The sequence below is a fragment of the Sinocyclocheilus rhinocerous genome, unplaced genomic scaffold, assembly GCF_001515625.1.
Source record: "Sinocyclocheilus rhinocerous isolate Xijiao unplaced genomic scaffold, SAMN03320098_v1.1 scaffold19, whole genome shotgun sequence".
Lineage (NCBI taxonomy): Eukaryota > Metazoa > Chordata > Actinopteri > Cypriniformes > Cyprinidae > Sinocyclocheilus > Sinocyclocheilus rhinocerous.
This window is the reverse complement of record NW_015638975.1, coordinates 278,332-299,335: the sequence shown is the minus strand read 5'-3', so window position 1 is coordinate 299,335 and position 21,004 is coordinate 278,332. Positions and strand designations below refer to the sequence as shown.

At 37.0% G+C, this 21,004-nt stretch overlaps 1 protein-coding gene across 1 annotated transcript in view; it reads left to right on the top strand.

Annotated features, from left to right (window-relative positions):
- The window catches only part of LOC107750482 (protein FAM189A1), a 115,087-nt gene that overhangs the window by 77,194 nt on the left and 16,889 nt on the right, over positions 1-21,004 (top strand). The window contains exons 3-4 of the mRNA XM_016565851.1: positions 16,402-16,512; positions 19,757-19,888. Coding sequence (XP_016421337.1) covers positions 16,402-16,512; positions 19,757-19,888 — 243 coding nt within the window. The remainder of the gene's footprint in view (positions 1-16,401; positions 16,513-19,756; positions 19,889-21,004) is intronic.

Sequence of the window (21,004 nt, the reverse complement as noted above, 5' to 3'; positions counted from 1 at the left end):
TTTTCATTGTATGTAAACATTTGTGTCAAAGTTTCCAGTTTGTATTCCAATGTGCATTATCCCAGCATCAGTCAGAGGAGCTCTTACTGCTTATGTGGTTTATTTCATTGCAAAATAAGCACAGAAAAAAAGTGATCCATGTTTATAATCCCTGCACAAACCCAGAGGTTCCTCTGCCTTTAATCTTCAGGACACTCTAAGTGGGTCTGGTAATAAATCACTTGTACGTCAGAGCTGAACTTAGCATGTACTGATCTCTGAGCACATGTCAGGTTAGTTTTGTCTGTGTCAGAGGCATGGCTGACACAGACATTTAATTTTAACACTAGTGTCATCAAATTGAATTGAAAAAAATTTTTCACAAAGGATGGTCGAAAAAAGTCTCGCTCTAAACTTACTCCATGAGCCAACGTTATTGTGTCAGCCTGGTTAGGATGCTCAAATAACAGCAATATTTTCTCAACAAGCTGTGATAGGAAAAAGCGCTATCACCTTCGGATGAAAGAACAAGATGACCTCTGAATTCCTTTAAAAGTACTGAAAGTGACAACAGACACAAGAATTAGCATATATAAAAGCAGCAATCAGTTAAACAGTAACAGTAATCTGCATAATTTATTCATGTTGTGGTGCATTGCTGGGAAACATCTGTTGAGTAAGGCATCTACACATAAGCCTTATTTTATACATTTAGCTTATTCATACAGTACTTTATTTATTTATTTATTGCTCAAATTTATTGCAGTTTAGCACAGTTTATTATAGATTTCAGTGTCTGGTCAAGTTACATTATCATGTGTTGTTGTTGGAAAAATACATGCAGTATTTCTGTAAGCCTAAAGTGTATATGCGACCAATTCAAAATGATACATTTAAAATTAAATGTAAAAGGGATCTTACAAATGCTGGATTGTTGGAGTGGAAGAACAGGTCTGAGGTCAGTGGATTTAGTCTAGTATAGTGCTAAGCTCAAGAACATATGAAATGTATCTACAGCCCGTATATACTAGACTAAATCCACTGACCTCAGACCTGTTCTTCCACTCCAACAATCCAGCATTTGTAAGATCCCTTTTACATTTCAGACTCAACAGTGCACCTTATAAAACCCAAGAAGCAACATCAGTTTTATTTTGGTTGTTTTGAGAAGCTCTGGTTTTGTAAAAGTTGCCTTGGTGAAGAAATTGGTTGTTTCATTCTCAGTTTCAGTTGCACTGTAAAAAGCAAATGCAGTGTTGCAACCTTAAAGAGCTATTTCTGTGTGATTTGATTCAGTCATGTAAAATCATATTTTTGAGTTGAATAAAATCAGTTTATTTAGACATATTCAAATGAAGCAACAAAGCAAAACATTTTTACAGTCTGCTCCTTGAGCATTCAACAGTGTTTTCTGCCAGTTTCATCAGCCCCTGTCTGCTCGGTGCACGGACAGATCAAGTAATGGTAATATTGATTCTGCTACAGTTAATTCGAAGATCTAATCTAAATATTTATTATTAATCATAACCAGTTATAATTAGTCATAAATATTTCCCTTTTGAGCTGATTTACTACACCCACAACAGACAGAACGCTGTCATCTGTGGTCAACCGAAAGAATCCATGGCAACATTTTTGAGATGACTTTTTGGTCAGATGCAGAAATGGGACTTCAGGTTTATTAAGATTGTTTAAAAAAAAAAAATGTATCAGTGGCCTAGTGGTTAGTACACATGCACTCACAAGAAATGCTGTTCAATTTATGCAGTGTCATCTGACCTCGTAATCGCTCCCTGATGTAGTTTTGTAGAGTTCCCTGCAGTTCTCTCCGAAGTCCTGAATGTACACTAGTTTGGGTCAGTAATTATTTTTCATTAATACTTTTATTCAGCAGGGACACATTAAACTGATCAAATGACTTTTACATTTTTGCAAAAGATATGTTTTAAATAAATGCTGTTCTTTTGAACTTTCAATTCATCAAAGAATCCTAAAAAATTTATAAAAGCACAACCGTTTTCGGTCACACTTTATTTTAAGGTCCAATTCTCACTATTAACAAACCATTAACTATGACTTTTGTCTCAATAAACTACTAATTTTCTGCTTATTAATAGTTAGTAAGTTGTTAAGTTTAGGTATTGGGTAGGATTAGGGATGTAGAATTTGATCATGCAGAATATGTGCTTTGTAAGTACTAATAAACAGCCAATATGTTATTAATAGGCATGCTAATTAGTGACTAGTTAATAGTGAGAATTGGTCCCTATACTAAAGTGTTACCCTGTTTTCTACATTGATAATAATAAGAAATGTCTGCTGAAAATAAATTACATTTTAAAATATATTAAAACAGAAGCCTGCTATTTTAAATGGTTATGATATTTTCATGAAAATATTCATGTTTTTAATACTATATTTAATAAATGCAGCATTGATGAGCTTAAGGTGATAATTTAAACAACAAAAAAATCTTTCTGCCCCCAGACTTTTGAATAGTAGTAAAACTTCCAAAGAACTTCCAAACCAGGATGTTGGTAGTAGACCTCCAGAAGAGGTGTGACATTGTCTTTGTTTTCTTGTCAATGATGAGCTTATTGTTGTTATGAATATATGAAAGACAGCAGCGAATTTAGAAAAGGGAGGTCAAAAGAGCTTATGATGTGCTTTTATCCATCATTAACACTTATTGTTGGAACATTTTCCCTGGAGCATCCTACTCACTGCCTTTTTTAGGGCTGTGTGCGTGTGTGCATGCAAGAGAAAGCGACGCAAGAACGAATAAGTGAAAGAGAGATGCGAAGTAATATTCCATAGGGATGATGCTTTGGATATTTCCCCATTTTCAGATAAGGCTGATGAGCAGTGCCCTCCCTTTGGAGACCCTCTGAGTCTCTGCTATGCTTCCATATTAATTAGAATATGAATTATACTGCTTATCTGATGCCTCGTGATGATTTGTACTCAAGGTCTCTTTGCCAATTGTGAAGCTAATGTCAAACAATATTAAACAACTATTTTCAGCCTGCTGTTTTCTCCTCATTTACTTGAGAGAGAAAGAACGTCCTCTTTCCGCCGGCCTCTGCCCTGTGTTCAAGAGCAGAGACACTTTATTCGCTCACAGTAACTGCCAGAGCAGAATGAGAGGCATCCATCATGTGCAAGTAAAACTCTTTCTCTTGCTCATTTCATTCAGTAGCTGGGTTATATTATAGTGTGTGTCCTTTTATTGTTTGACATCTTAGTGTGTTCTGAGCAACTGTAAAGAACAAGCTTAACTGAAGCCCCTATAAAAGTCATGATGTGTTAATGTCTGTGTCATATATCTTACAGCCTTGAATCACATCATCCACTCCTGTACGGAGCTATGCAATGGCAAGCAAACCTCAACCTAGACTATGTAATTTGTGCTAGCTTTCCCTGATATGGCTGGATTAATTATCTGACTTGATGCAGTTGTGGGTGAGAGAAAAGAAAATCTCCTGTAATTGTAGATGTCGAGCCCTAATGGCCTTCATGAGCAGGCTGCAGCGCGGTGGGTCCTCTGATGGCCATTACTGAGCCACCTGATTGAAACGCTCTGGATGCTCTGATCTCCTCTGTCATGTGGTGGTTTCTACCTGGCTGTACCTTATTCTTTCTCTCTCTTTCAACCCTGGATGTCAGCATCATGGTGCAAACCTACTAGTAGAAAAAAGGCATAATAGTGGAACCTCATTACAGGCTGCTCTGCTGGAGCTCCATCCAGGGCCTTTTGTTTTGGTCTGTAGAGGTCAGGAACTGATTAAAAGTTGAAAAGTGTGGGTTAATCACTGACTGACCCGCTGGGAGCTGTTGTGGCCCTCAGTCCATTTTAATCAATGCGTCTTTAAGATGGTGCAGTAGACTACTCCGCCCACAGTGCAGACACCTCCCTGCCTGTTTCACTGAATTTTGCCCCAGTGTGTTGTTTTGTTGTTTTGATTTGATTTGTTTTGTTTTGTTTTGTTTTGTTTTGTTTTGTTTTGTTTTGTTTTGTGTTTTGTGTTTTGTGTTTTGTGTGTTGTGTTGTGTTGTGTTGTGTTGTGATTTGATTTGTTGTGTTGTGTTGTGTTTTTCAAAATTAACAATTTTTACAAAGAAACATTAACATTAAAATACATTAATTTGATAAAATACTCATTGCATGCCTAGTCAGTAGTGTTTGTTTTGTTTTTGTTTTGCTGTTTTGTAGTATTTTGTTGTAATGCAGACTATAAAAAATAAACAATTTTTTACAAAGTAACAGATTAACTGCAAAAAAAAAAAACGGTAATTTGATAAAATACTCATTGCATGCCTAGTCAGTAGTGTTGTAGTGTTTTCTGATGTTTGGCATTGTAGTGTTTTGCTGTACTGTAGTCTAGTGTTTTGACATTTTTGTAGTGTTTTCTTTTGTGGTATTTGGTTGTAATGCAGTCTGTAAAAATAATGTAATTTATGATAAAATACTTTATTTTGCATGCCTACTCAGTATCTGTTGACTGTGAAAGTGCACAGCTGCAACTAGTTGCCAAGAATACTATACTTTTTGTGTTATTTTTAGTCTATTATAATCAATTATATTCTACAACTTTATTTTAAAGGCCTTTAAAGATAAGTTTTTCATAAAAAAATGAGCTAATTATTTAGATTTTACCCAGAAACAGCTGCTGGATTTAATTTGTGACTTTTTGGAAATGCTCTAATTGGCCTTTCTTTGTCTTGATTCTCTGGCAGAAACCTTGCCTGCCCTCAGCAGCCGAGGCCTATACAGTAGATCAGTGTGTTTATCATGACCCTCTCAGGGATTAGCAGCTAACACAGTAACAAACGAACGTGTAAGCGATATCTACTCCTGGTGTTTAAGAAATTTTCCCCTGAATAGATCCACCGTCTGTGAATAACAGAATACAGGGATTGCCGTGACTGCCTCTGCCCTCTGAGCCTCAACAATAACACCTCAAGGGTTTGTTTGGATGGTGCGAGCTAAGCATCTGGTCAGGGTGGAGAAGTCACTTATGAGATATTTGCGCCGAGACAGGACAAATGGGCGCTGTACGGTTTTAATCAGATACGGCTGTGGCTGTGCATATTGTGTTGGCTGACAGGGAAGGGTTTTCTTCTGATACGTAAATCACCCTCTGTGGTCCGTAGATCCCCCTGTTAATCTCCTGGCTGTAAAGCAACCTCTAACCTTCCTCTTTTCTGTTTATCAAAGCTGCTTGGAGAAAAGAGCAGAAAGTCAAGACCCAAAATACAAAACAAACACCATGCTTTTGTTTTTCTGAAGGCTTACAAACCCAGACTGAATGTTAATTCTATCCTGCGTTTATGGGCTTTCATTGGGCAAACGTCCTGTCATTTTCACTTTTAGTTTAACAAGCCATAAAAATGCCGTGAGGCAGAATGCAAGAGAGAAAAGGAGGAAGACAGTAGAGGTCCAGACCTTTTTCCTTCCAAGCGTGGAAACACTGTCAGAAATGGTGATGCAAAATAGAGAGAACGATTGAGAAAGAGGAGAGAGATAGAAAGGTAAATGGATCCACCTTAGACTGTCAGTAGATTGATGTTTCTCTGCCCTTAAGGTGAGTATTCCAGGATGCGGGCAAGTGATGTGGCAGGAACCAAAACAAAATGGATGTCCTAGAAGTAAACAAACTCCAAAAAAGGCAGAGAGAAAGACCGCATCAAAACAACACTGTCCCGATCTCATCCGGGCAGAGATAATTGAAAATAAATGATGTGTTGTCGCAGAGGTGCTGCAGACTAAATACTAATTTGTGCAGCAGAGGCAGGCAGGATGCTAAACCAGCATGTCAGCAATGTGAACAGGCTCCAACCTCTCACCTTCTCTGAGTTGCCCGTCTAATCTTTTTTTATCCATAAATTCAGCGAGGCCAATTTAGATGTTTGCGGATTTCACAGGTTAAGCTAGCTCAGAGTCCATACGTGTTAGCTCTGCCAGTAATTGCTTATTTATCCTTTCTTCCTTCCTCTTATCCAAAAGTTACAAGTCAAATGGAGGCTATTTGAGTTGGTGTAGGGTCAGAAGGTTGTGTTTAAATTGTCTGTCAGTGTAGACGTTTTGAGAAGAGAATTAACTTTTCTTAACAAATGTAATCAGGGGGTCTAGAATCCATGGACAAAGCTATCTGTTAGCATTCCTGTCTATCTTAGTGGCAGTTCCTTGGCCTCAGGAGTCTTCTGCCATATTTTCTCATTGAGCTTATGATCACTATGAGGCCCCAAGTTCATTTCATGCTTTTAAGAGCCCCCCAAAAATGGTCAGTATACATACAGTAAACTATGATCTATTTATAATGTGTTAAAACGGTTTTGATTTTATATATTTTTTTCCCCATCAGAATAGGTAAGTCCCTTTTATTTATATAGCTCTTTATGCAATACAGATTGTTTGTTTCAAAGTAGATAAGCCGTTTCACAGTAATAAACAGAATCAATGAATGGTAATGTGTGTGAATAGAGTATTAGCAATGTAAGCGAGATTAGCGGCAACCACGCTGGCGATGCCAACGGGCTATATGCTAATAGCGGTCTCGGGAAATCAAAATAGAACTAGTGATAACAAGGCGCTCTGATTGTTTTTGTTGTAGAATACGATAGGGGATATATTCACACGTTATAGAAACGAAAATGATGGTGTATAAAATAGATTTTAAGATAAAAAAATAGACGATAAAGAATTAACTTGACGGAGCTCAAACTCAAAACACACGGCAGCAACAAACAGGAAGTGACGTATATGAAAAATTTGCAATGTTTATTTTAATTTTTCTGGTTTAATCACGATCAGATTTTTTCTAATATAAATAAAATATCTCTTTTTGAATTGAATTGAATACACATATAAGACAAATTGAAATTTTGCTTTATCGCAGTCTTAACCCTTTAACGCGTACGATCACACCGGTGTGATCAGTCTTGGCTGGTCCCTGAAGCGTACGATCACACCGGTGTGATTAGAACTTTCAGTGCGTCACGTCATCAACTGCTGAATTTAAATCCGCCTTCGCGCTTTGCCTGGCAGCCAGATCGGACGCGCTGAGCGCTTGTCATAGTATCACAAATAGTCATTGTTTTCAACCATATAATACTTATTTTAGGTTTCAGACATTTAAATACACAAGTACTAGCAAAACCATACATTTACAGTTTGTAAAATGCACGCTGATGTCTATGGAAACGGCAATAATGATCCTTACAAATATAATCTGACATGTTTTTATTGATATCATATACAGATTGTGTAGGTAACTATAAAGTTTATTCTGCTCTTCTCCCAGTTTACCGGAGACCTACTTTAACGTGTTTCGGTAGGAGAGGATGAATTTGCGTGTTGTAAATCCCACAGCTCGGATTCAGCGCGAACTAACATGGCGGCGCCCATTACCCGGTATAGATCAACTAACACGGTCGATATAAAAGTGTTTAAACTACCAAATAGATTTACTTGCACATATTTCAGAATCGGAATATCAGATATTTCATAATATAGTGAGCATGTTTGTGAATATTTTGAATAAAATAGGAAAAAAAGAAATAAAAGCGGCCCATGTGTCATACAGATCTATTGTGGCTGCGTTGTGTCACATCACAAGCATGACACGTCGCCATGGAAACAATAAGGCAATACATTCTAAAATAACGGTCACCTAAAAAAAAACTCACGCTAGGGGCTCAGCTAGAATATTTTAAACTCACGTGCGAAAGGGTTAAAAAAGACAATAGTGTCATTATTTAGCTCAAGTCAGTTTAGTGTTGATTCAGTTTGGTTCAATAACTGTGTAAAGTTCATACAATTCAGCTGTAAGCCAGGATACAAAAGTCAACATTGTCGTTATTCAGCTCAATGTTTATTCAGTATAGTTCAATAGCTGTCGATGTTGCAAAATTCATCAATTATAGAACAGATCTGATTCCATTATAAAGCAGCTCTATGGAAGGCAATAGTGTCATCAATTCAGTTCAAGTTTTATTCTTATTCAGTAGTGTCAGTGCAGTCAAATAAATAATATTACTGAATATTAAAGGGGTCCTATTATGCTCTTTTACAAAGTCTTGATTTTGTTTTGGGGGTGTACTAGAACAGGCTCTCATACTAGGTTGTTTGAAAAACACATTATTTTTCACATATTTTACATTATTACAACACCTCTCTCCCCAGTCTGGCATGAATGGCTCGAATAGTTCCTGTATCAAATGAAGGCCCGCTTTCTGAAATACGAAATGTGCTGTGATTGGTTAGCTGGGCCAGTGTGTGTTGTGATTGGCTCCACTCGGCGCCTGGTCGGGAAATGTCATGCCCCTTACCATAGCCGCCTGCATGTGAGCTTCAGTGTAAATATTGCGTCCAAATCAAATCAATTTAAGCGCGATTTAATCCTGGATTATTGTAACCACTCTAAGTTCGTCTGTCTTGGGAAAGCTGGCGTGTCTCCGACATAGTGATAACACTCATTGCCTTCTCTAGTGCAGCTCAACCAGGCCTCATCCCATTCGTCGATATTTGTGATAACACAAATCCCGGAATCCCGGAAAATGTGCGTTGTAGTCCAAACGAGTCGTTCGTTGTAGTTTTTGAAAAGTGATTTCTGTTAAATAAAATATCTCCTTTTGAATTGGACTTTGAGCTTTGTAACTTTGCAGTTCTTTTTTATGCTCAAACAGCAACATTACAGACTAACTAAAGTTGAAAAAGTGAAAAAGCATAATAGGACCCCTTTAAGTGACTTTTAAAGCCCAACTAAGCAAGCCAAGTATACACAACCATATGAATTACTTTTTGGCAGAAGAAGATCTGTAGTTATGTCATCTTTCAGCAGATGCTAATTGGCCCATGCTAACTAGCTAACCTTGACCGCTTGATATTCATGACATACCTGCAATTTTTTAGTATAAACTTAAAAAATAAATTTCACAGATATCTTACACAGCAGAAACACCTCCAATCTCCTTCACACACCCAGTGTACACAGACTGTGACGGACACGTTCACATTTTCTTCGGTGTTCAGTGATGTGCTCTTGATGCTACGCGCTCCCTCAGCCACCATAGCTAATGAGCGTAATGAGGAGCCGGATGGGCAAAGACAGATGATTGGTACGATGAAAGGTAATCCTCCATCAGCAGGGCAATTAGCAGCTGACATTAGACTGAGCTGAGAGCAGTGACGGGGTCTGAGACCTGCCCGACATCTCTGTTTATCAAACAGAGAGGCAGAGATGTGCTTAGTGTGAGTCATCACCCTGTCTGTAGATTGATTAGGGTGAGATTTTTTTTCTTTCTTAGGTATTTGACATTGATAAATTGAGTCATGGGACAGAGAGGTAGCTAAGGACCCAGTGTGTTTACAGTTTGGTGAAGCATGTGGATTTTGTTTAGGAATGTGTCTCTTGGGGCTTTGTTTAGACATCTTTGAAGTCAATGATGAAGGGTTTCCTTTTTGCTAAATGTCCCTGCTTCAAGTCTTTTCTTAACTAGCAAGTGATGTTAGTTTTGTAGTCATGATGTGTAGGTGTCGGTTGGGTTTTAACATTGGTAGGGACATTTTATTCAGTTTTCAGGAGTATAAACATATGCACTCATATAGTACTATAACTTTCTCTCTCCAGAACACAAAAGAAAGTATTTTTAACCCACCCAGTGTCCTTCAAAAGATGTTCTTTTGTGTGATGTAGGTTTGGAACAATGATGACAGGATTTTTTTAATTATCATTTTTTATGAACTATCCCATGTATATGTGTATATATATATACTATATATGTATGTATAATCTTGGTTGTCACTGTGTCAACCACTGAAATTGAAATGTAAGAAACAATAATAATGTTTTTTCTGTTCTTGGTTGTGATTTAGTTTCCTTTTTGATGTCATGGCTCAAAAAGAAGTAATAAAAAGCACATTAGCAAAACACAGGCTTCAATTCAGAATTCAAACAACATTTTACTCATTTCCTTATTAACAGAATTACACAGTACCCACTCATCTATATAAAATAACCAAACAAACATCTCCACTGCTGATCAGCTGTTCATGTCTGATGTTTTTATAAATATAGTTGTCTACTATCTTTTATACACTAAATAAAAGTATCCAAACAATGCACTGGAGTTTGGTGAATGTATATAAAAAAATACATTTTATACAGTATACAAATATTTTAATGTGTTTTTAAAGCATTTTGATTTTATCTAAGGTGCACATGCACAATGAAGCTCATACAGTGTCCTTAGACTTTTAACTGTTCACTTATTTTGTAAAGGGAAATACAATATACCAATTTTGTACTTAGGTAAATTGCATGTAATATTTATATTACATTCAGTCACTATTTAATCCTTAGATATTTTGGTAGGAATTTTTCAGTAGTCTGTTGGTTTAGAAAGAACATTTCTCTAGCCTTGAACCCCAAATCTATACACATGGACTAAAGCTAATAGTGTTTTGAATTTATATTGCTGCTCTGATAAATGTTGCTGTTTGAAAAGTTTAATAAGTATAAAAGGTCCCATATCCCCTAAGGAGAAATAGCGCACTGTTAAATGGGTTGAGTGTAAGTTTGTCTTATTTGTGAGATTGCATCAACCTATTGTTCAAGGAAGCTGAACTATCGGGAGCTTATTGAGCGGTTGATGCTTGACTGCTCTGCTTCTGAACAGTGAGTTGGATAATCTTAACTGATCCTGAAATAGAGAAGCTGGGTGCTGTATTACGATTCACACAGTTTCTACCTGTTTTCAACCTGTAAGTAAGAAATACATTTTCACGCCACATATGGAGTGCGCATGTTTTGCTGTGCTATGAAGATAGGCCCTCAGCAGTTCACAGTGATACATCTCAGATTGCTTATGTTCATGTTGTTCTAAGAAAAACATAATGTAGTAAAAGTCATCCAGGGAAGTGCCAATGGGAAAACACTGCTTATGTCAATGAGGCCTAGTGATGTTGTTGCTTGATAATATACATTAATATGTGATAATACGGTGTCTTTGCTCTCTTAACATGGTAATTGTCCCATTTACGTAATAAAAAAGTGTCCCTGGATACACAACACTGACTTAATGGTGACGATGACAAACTATAATAAGCACCGGCTGTAGTTCATCACAATCTGCCAGTGATATTCTGTTTTAATGCCCCTCCTCTTGTTCACACCATATTTCTTTGGCTCCCAGGCTGCGTGTGAGCTGCTGATATGAGGGGCGGGTGGTGTTGATTGGACGGTAGGTGGTTCTATTGTCACTGTGAGCACAATCGTCCATGTGTTTGTATCTCCACCAGGTGGTCAGAGAACATTGACAAGGCAGCACATATACGAAAATTGGATCGATACAGAGAAGATTAGCATGGCCCCTGCGAAAGGATGACACGCAAATCCGTGAAGTGCTCCATCTTTTGGGGAAGTCGTGGCCTAATGGTTAGAGAGTCGGACTCTAACCCAAAGGTTGTGGGTTCGAGTCTCGTACCGGCAGGGATTGTAGGTGGGGGGAGTGAATGTACAGCGCTCTCTCCCACCTTCAATACCACGACTGAGGTGCCCTTGAGCAAGGCACCAAACCCCCAACTGCTCCCCGGGCGCCGCAGCAAAAAATGGCTGCCCACTGCTCCGGGTGTGTGTTCACGGTGTGTGTGTGTTCACTGCTGTGTGTGTGCACTTTGGATGGGATAAATGCAGAGCACTAATTCCGAGTATGGGTCACCATACTTGGCCACATGTCACTTCACTTCACTTCAAATACGTCTGAAGTTAGTCATCTCCAGATTGTTCTCTTTAAAATCTCTAAATTGAATGTCTCTCATTTTCTTACTGTGGTCTTTCCAGTAGTTCTTCTCGATAGGGAACCTGTCAGCCATTAATGCCAAACCTAAATGCCAATGCACAGCAATATTGACAGGTGTGAATTGTTTCATGGCTGATGATCGTTCGTGCCCAGCGCTGGCGCCGGTGAGTGGCACGTGTGGTACTGCTTGGCATGCAGGTGGCAGATGGGCTGTAATTAATGAGAACCTGTTAAACAGTGATATGTGATCCCACGCGGTAATTAGAAAACAGCAGCATGGAGCCAGGCGGAGTAATTAGTCCGTCAGGGCCGGGGCTCTCAGGAGTCAACCCTCCTAAAGGAGCTTTTAGCCAGACAGAGACAACTAACATACATCATGCTTATTAAGATTGCTGAATGATGCTTATTATATAGCTTTAATGCTAACAATTTAGAATAGACCTTAGGAATTTGACACGGATGAAAACGAGGCTGCGAGGGATGGACTTACAGTCTCTTACTTAGTTCTGTAAGGTTCTGTTTGTTAATGCACTAGGCATTATAAACTAAGAATGAACAACAGTATTTATAGCATTAATTGAGGTTTATGTTCATTTTCACGTTCATTTATAGTAATGCATTTTTATTTTATTATTTGTAAAATTTAAATATGAATCATATTATACTCTTTTTTTTATATATAAAATAAAAGTGTAGTATGATTATTAAAGTACAGTATTATTATTATACTTTTTTAATGTTTCAAACACTACCATTCAAATGTTTTTGGTCAAAAAAAATATTTTTTTGTTTTTGATCAAAAATAAAATAAAAACAGTAATACTGTGAAAAATTTGTACAATTTTAAAAGATCTCTTTTCTATTTGGATGTTTTTAAAATGTAATTTATTCCTGTGCATGCTAAATTTGTCCTGAAAACTGCTTAATATTTTTGTGGGCACTGTGATTAGGCCTGTCACGATAACAACTTTTTGTTGTGCGATATATTGCCCCTGAAATAATTGCGATAAGCGATATTATTGTCATTTTAAAGACCATTTTATGCCACTGAATATATAATCATAATGTAACAGCATAATAATGCAAGAAGGCCTACACACTTCCAAATGACATCAAACTTTTAATTTTTAAGAATATTTAGATCATGGATATTAAGTATCAAAATATTAGATTCCTTAAAAAACTGAATAAATAGTAAATAAACATTTTCTAACAAAAAGTGCAAAGTAACAAGTAGAAAAAAAGATAAATGCACAAAGAACTTGTATGCAGATTTTTCCATCTACAGAATTTTTCCCGGACCTTCTTTTCTCTGTAAATTAAGGGTGCACACTATTGCTGAAAAACACAATCACTACTTATCAGTCAGATGTCCGTATGCACAAAGGCACAGATAAGCAAAACCATATCTGCAGATTAAACTTTGTTTGTAGAAGCATTTTTTATGTACAAAACATGGTGACATTAATTTTTAAGTAAATAGAATGGGCGATATATTGCGTCACCAAAAATTATTGAGGTCATGTACATATATTGCGCGATAAGTCGATATATTGATTATTGCGACAGGCCTAACTGTGATGCATTGTTTTCAGGATTCTTTGATTCTTTTGTCACTTTATAAATATTTTCACTGCCACTGTTAATCATTTTAATCCATCATAGCTGAATAAAAGTACTGATTTCTTTAGAAAAATCTTGCCCAAACTTTTGAACTGTAGTATTTATAGTATGTGTGGAAGTTAACATTAACATGTAGGTTAAAATGATGTAAAAAAAATAAATAAATAAATAAAAATTGTTCTTCATTACTGAAAGCAAAATGGTTCAGATTTCATGTTTATACAGTTGTAGAAAACTGCTGCTAAAACAAAAGCCCAGACAACCTACAGAGAGCCTGTGAAGCAACTGGTGAAGACAGCATGTTGCAATTAAAGTTAAAGATTGAATTTGAGTCGCAGTTGTAGATTTGAAGCGCAGCAACTGAATTTGTCTTTTGATATTGCTCACTGCAAACTACAAAGCATTTGCTGAAAGGGACCATTTTCCCTCCTCTGTACTACCAGCAGAGTAAATTAGAGATAGACAGGAATCGTGTATTTCATTGGCTACGCTCAGCTTGCATTGAAAGGACAGCTGAAGAGTGGCCCATTAAGCTTTCCCTTATCACCCGGGTTCTGAATAACATCTTTTCAATTTTTGCTTTACAAAATCAGACTCATTATTGCCTGCGTTTTAACCTGGTCCTCAGCCATCATTTGTTCTGTAATGTGTTTTCTCTCTGTAAAGTGATAGAGATGTCATCACTCCGCCTGAAGCTCGGGTTTGGTTTCATATTTGTCATCCTGCACAAGAAAAACATTCTGACATGAATGTTGTTGTCAGTGATTAATTATGAAAATCGGAGAAGTCTGTTTCCCACAGCAAGCAACAACAAATGTGATGCTCTGTTCAAATCGCATTTTTATCATGCCATCTTTGAGACATAGATTCACATAATTTCCTCTCTGAGCTCGTAACCTTTCAATGTCCTTTGGTCCACAAGACCGAACGCAACCTATTTCAGTCATTCAGCTGCAATGGATCACCATTGTCATCTCTACAACGTCCGCACTTTATTAAGTATGGAGGAAATCAAGCGTGAGGCTTCCTGTGCACCTGAGCCAAGGACCCTCACAGCCCCAGGACGCTTGTGAACCTCCTCGTACATCAGCCTCTTAATCTTCCAGTTTGCTGGTAGCCTGAAAAACACTTATCACATTCATATCTCCCAGCGTCGCTCACACCAGCCCTCCCACATATCGTAAGTGTCAATCTGTGTCTGTGTGATAGAGTTGAAATGACTGTCCAACTTTCACTTTCAGCTCCAATCATTCTCTCTTTGCTGACATGTCTGGTATTGCAAGGTTAATGTCCCGTCAGGTAGAGGGTCTCATTAGTAAATCACCGTGTTGGGGAGGTAAGGCCACTCTTGATATACGGCTCAGTGTCCTAGTCTGTAATCTACCCGGGGTAGACCTGACAGCTTTAAACTCATTCTCTCACGCACAAACTTTGATTTAAAGCAGCCAGAATGTTTAACGTATTTCATCCTTCAGGACTGAAATCCCAGAAGTGTCAGCTGAGAAATGAAGAGAATTGTTTTTAATAGCGAGTTGGGGGAGAGGAACCAGAAGTTGTGGTTCTGCCAGCGGTGCAAAAAGAGAAAAAATGACCACGCTTGAGATCCATCAAGCTGCATGGGGCCGCATTGATAGGATGTGGTGTGGCGGAATTACGCAAAGATTGGTTTCTCTAGCTGACCATATGTCACTGGCCATGTATCAGCGTGGTCTACCGAGGAATTGTGGAAGAGGTAGTATATCAACACCCTGAGAAAAATAGCCCGATGCTCTGAAGTGCGCTTGTGTTATTCATTTATTCATGTGAGCTGTTAGGGGCCGTCTCTCACAGTAATGAGTCTGGGCTCAGATGGTGAGATCAACATTAATTGTTTTGGTTGAAGTCATTGATTATTGAGTGCTTTAATTATTAGTCACATCTGTTCCTTTCGGCCATGTATCAGCGTGGTCTACCGAGGAATTGTGGAAGAGGTAGTATATCAACACCCTGAGAAAAATAGCCCGATGCTCTGAAGTGCGCTTGTGTTATTCATTTATTCATGTGAGCTGTTAGGGGCCGTCTCTCACAGTAATGAGTCTGGGCTCAGATGGTGAGATCAACGTTAATTGTTTTGGTTGAAGTCATTGATTATTGAGTGCTTTAATTATTAGTCACATCTGTTCCTTTCACTTTCCCCATGGATGAATAGTTTGGATCAATCACATTCGATCTTTCACGCTCCTACGTCAACTCCCATAAACCACAATTGGTTTATTTTTGGTCTGATAATCTAAACAGACTCAGGTAATGATTATTCCATTCTGCACAATGGTTACGTTTGAAAAAAACAAGACTTTGTCAAATGTCTTACAAATAAACGAAATAGCAGGATTACAAATCAATCATATAGTCTAAAAAAAGGAGAACAACGTGTAAAAGAGAGAGAGAGATCGTGCACAGATATCATGTACATGGAAAACCTGAAAAAATAAGGGAATTTTCAAATTGCCAAAAAGTAGAAAAGTAAAATCTTTAAAGGTTGAAACATTTTCTCTTTTATCTTTTTTTATAGTTGTGCTGAACTCTAGCATGCATCAACATATTATTATTATTAGTATCATTATTATTTTGCATACATGATATACAATAGTTCAAAATTTTGGAGATAATAAGATTTTTTTTTAGAAAGCATGCATTAAATTGTTCAAAAGTGACAGTAAGGACAATTATTTCAGACAAAAGACAATTAAGACAATTATAAAATATTTCAAATATATGCTGTTCTTTTGTGCTTTCTATTCATCAAAGAATACTGAAACGTCACAGTTTCAAAAAAAATATGAAAATTCATGGACTTTTGTTGGCCAAAATATGTGGGAACCCTTTATGTGGAATCGTTCTGCGAAGCCTGTTTAATGAGATGAAAAATTGCATCCTACTGTTTTTTGTTTATTAGTAGGCTTAATATACCACCGTAACCTCTGAAACTGACAGTCTGTTCCATTCCTTTCTCCACAGATAACTTTCTTCATGCTGTTGTCTGCTGTGTGTGTGATGCTGAACCTCGCAGGAGCCATCCTTTCCTGTCAGAATGCCCAGTTGGTGAACTCTCTGGAGGACTGTCAGCTGGTGAGAGAGCCATGTCTGAAATCACTTCTTTGTTGTAAAGGAATCCTCAAATAGATTCTTATGTCCAAAATAGCATAGTGAAAATAAACCTGTGTCTTTTTTATCAGCCACTCAAAACTAGCCTGTCACTAAAGAATCAATCCATTGAGCAATTATAGCTCCCAGGAGCATCATTCATTAACACCATGCCCTTGTCAAGATCTCAGTAAATTAGCTCAACAACCAGTCGCTAATGCCGAGAGAATGAGAATGTCTGTCGGGACCCATTTTGTACGTCCTGTAATATTCTGTTGGAGCAGAAATAAATATTAACACCCACCACCTTTGTCCTCAATAAAACGGCTGTCTGATCGGCTACCGAAGCTCACAGGGGGTTTCTAGCAAAACAAATCATAATCATCAATTGTCTGGGGAGAGCTTCTGTCCTCCTGTGATTGAAAGTGCAGCAGCTGAGTGAATGGGAGTGGGTGAGCATCACATATATTAGCCATGAGGTCCTGTCATGAGGTCACTTTTGCCTTTGCAAGAGAGGAACAAATTCTTAAAATGTTGTTAGAATATGAGAACACATACCGAATGTACAGTATTGTGGACTGAGTTTATTCTGTGTTCTTACTGTGTTACAGTTGTCAATATGAAAGCTGTAAATAGACTGTCAATTGTAAAGCTAAAATATGAAATCTAAAAAGCCAATTTCTATAATTTTTTATGGCAAATCATAATACCTCTAAATTGTTGTTTTTGATACTGAAGGATATCCTCAATGAATGGCACAGTATGTTTGTGTGCTGCCCATTTTGCTCTTTGAATGAAGGCTTATAAAGGAGATTAATACAGTAGTCAGACTTTGTTGTGTTTTCTATTGAGGTTGATTTATCAGCTCTACAGTGGGTCCAGTGTTGGCCCAGCGCAGCATAACAGCTCAGCACGGCTTCCCCCATTTCTGTTATCCAGAACTGGACACCCCTCTCCAGCTCTAAGACCATTTATCTGCCTGGTGTGGAAGCAATGCATAATTAAATGATCAGATGAGTTACAGTTTTCAGAACTGGTGGTAAATGAACATTACAAGTGTGTTTCTAGGATTTTTTAAATAAACATAGGACTAAATCCACTGTATGTGAAACAAGTGCTGGAGTTTAGCTGAAGATCTTACAGTTATGAATTATTCCACATCCATATTTCTGCGTACAGTACATTAATCACCAGGTAATTCTTATTTGTTTGTTTCAAACACAATTAAATGCATGACTGGTTTTCAGTTTCTGGATGGAGGCTTTACATTTGTTTTAGCTTCATTCTAGTATCAGTGATCTGTTATGTGTGGGGCTTACATTTTCAACACAAACTTCTGTTTTAACATGCATACCATACAAATGACCATCAGAGGGGTTTTGGTATCTGTTTTGTATTTGTAGAATTAGTAGATTTTGTTTATATGTTTATATTTATTAAAACATGAAAATCCAGCTTAATGGCAAAGCTATTTTATATTTTTGAATTGAGTGATTCAACACTGAGTTAAATAATGTCTATTCAGTTCAGAGGTAATTAGAAACTGAAAGAAACTGTCTTGTGTAGTGGGCAGTCAGTTGGAACACACTTTCATGATAAAAAAAATAAAAATAAAAATTGCTTTATAAATAATGATCAGATGTTTTTGAGATGAATGCACAGTGAAAGTGTTGATGGCTCTTTTGAAACGGAACCTGAAATGCTGTAATGATTCATCTTACAAAGCATGTCACAATGTGGCATGAGCTCAATAGACTGAATATGTCATACAGATGAAGTATTCAGGTGATTTCAATCATTTTGTCTACTGTGAAGAACTCACTGTGGTTGATATGAAATCATACATTCATGTAATCAAATATAAATGATCGCACTTTTTCTCCTAGCAGTGAAAAGAAGCTCAAATTGTGACATTTTGTGGTATGTGAAATCAGTGGGAAATGGTCCAATTTTTATCCAATTTATTTTATTTATTTATTTATATATTGATTTTATGACTCTTTTCTTTTCTCTTTAAGCAAGCGGAAGCCAGTGGTGATTAGATTTCACCAGGCATTTGAAGTCTCACTCAATCTACAGTGGGGAGTTTGTCTCACAAGATACTAATTTAAAAAAATTATTAAGAATTAATAACATGGAGCGCTTTCTATTGTCCTCTCCTTAAACAGGCCCTTCATAATCCTCCAGTAATTCTCCATAATTTAACAGAAACAAAACACTGTCTTAATCACCTGAGAACCCAATGGCATTTCTCACCTGGTGCCGTTGTGCAAAAACAGGTCAGGTAATTATCCCTCCCTTTGTCTACAGGTTCAGACCCGGCTAAATACAGACTTCTGTCTCCATCAGTCTCTTCTCCACCTGATTTAGGGATTAGCATGTTGGATTAAGCATCTCTCCTCTCTGCCTACTGAACGTTCGCCTCCTCAGAGACATGATCCCGCCATGACTGAAATATTAATGAAGTTGTTTCCCCGATTCAATTAACCCCTGTTTGCAAAGTTCACACATTGCTTTTGTGCAATATAGGTCAAATGGCGACTTCGTTTCAGTCTAACACAAAAAGCATTTATAATGCTGGACCACCATGTATGGGATTTATTAAGATCTTTCTTAACAAACATGAGTATGACTGGGATAATGCTGTTAGGTTTAAGAATATACGAGACTTATTAATATGGAAGACTTGAGTAATTTCTCTTTCTTTTTTTAATACATTAAGCTTTCACAAATATGCAGCTACTTTTTGTGTAAAAAAAAAGTTGTTTGGGAAAAAAATTGTTAAACGTGTTGTTCACATTGAAAAAGATTTGAATTTAATTTGTGTATTTTATAAATATGACCCTGTCTGCTAGCTGCCAGCTACACTATTAACATCTGTCATCTATGATAACTTTTAACCATCAAGTGTAAATTCAATGGCATCAAGACCGCAGAAGAATTTGGACGTACCACAAAATTAGTTTTTGTTGACAATTTCTCAAGGGGTAATATGATCCTGCTTCTCTCAGGCAGACAGGGAACACTATTTCACGTCTGCTGAACAAGTGTCATCACTGTATCATTCTTGTGATGGAAGGAATTTAGTGTGTTACCATTGTCCCTGGCCTGCCCTGTCTACGTGTTTGTTTTCTCCTTGAGCATTCACACAATTTATTGCCCATTTTATGCAGAAATAAACATTTGACTTGCATGAAACTGAAATCAGTTTGTTTCTGTCCTTCTGCAGATCAAATTTGACAGTGATGGTGTGTGTGTCTGCTGTGAGCTCGAGCGCCTGAGATCCACCTGTAATAATCTGGGAGATACGCTTAAACTCAACCCGCTGAGGGACTGCAACACCATACGTCTCCGCCTGAAGGTATCATTGTGTGTGTGTGTGTGTGTGTGTGTGTGTGTTTGTTAAATCCTGGTATCTGTATCTTTTAACAAAGTAAATAAGATGAGATATGATGTTTGGAATTGATTTCAGAACATCATCAAAATAGCCAGCTAATTTTCTGTACATTCTTTAATAGCCTCTTCTATCAATTTGATATTCCAGTATTAAGATTTTTTTTAACATTCTAATTAGACTTTTTTCTAATTTGCCTCAGTTAATGAATATTTGATTAGACAAGTAAATGAGGACAATTAAATACATTAGACATGTAAATGATGATTATTTTGATGATACACAATGTTTTTGCATTTTCATTAGGTTTGAAAGCATGCATATATTGTTTGAAAATCTCTAATCTTATTTAATTAACCAGATTAAAAAGTCTTTAAGAATAAATCAAATGGTAGTGCCACTAGAGAAAACAGTCTAGTACCCCTCAGTTATATTCCTTAAAAGGAGAAGTTTATATAGACAACATCTTGACAATTAAGGGGCCTTCTTAGGGACTGTACTGTACATTACCATTCAAAAGGTTGGGGTAAGTAAGACTTTTTTGTTATTATTCTCATCAGGGCTGCATTTATTTGCTGAAAAATATGGTAAAAACAATAATTTTGTAAAATATTATTACAATTTTAATAACTGTGATTCCTGTGATGGAAAAGCTAATTTTTCAGCAGCCATTACTCCAGTCTGCAGAGTGACATGATCAGTCAGAAATTATAAAAAAGAATGCTAATTTGGTGCTATTTGGAAGTATTATCAATGTTGAAAACGATTGTGCTGATTAATATTTTTGTTGAAACCATGCTACATTATTTAAAAAAAGTTTACTTTATAAATAGAAAGTCCCAAAGAACAGTGCTTATTTGAAATAAAAATCTTTTGTAACATTATAAATATCTTTAGTGTCACAATTAATCAGTTTAATACAATAAAAGTATTTTCTGACTGACCCCAAGTGTTTGAACGGTAGTGCACACTGTATATAATTAAGGACTTTATACACACTCTAAATAATGGAGAGCAGAAACTGAATGGATTGCACTGTAGAGTAAAAGAAGAGATTTGGTAGTAATCTGTGTTTATAGTAAA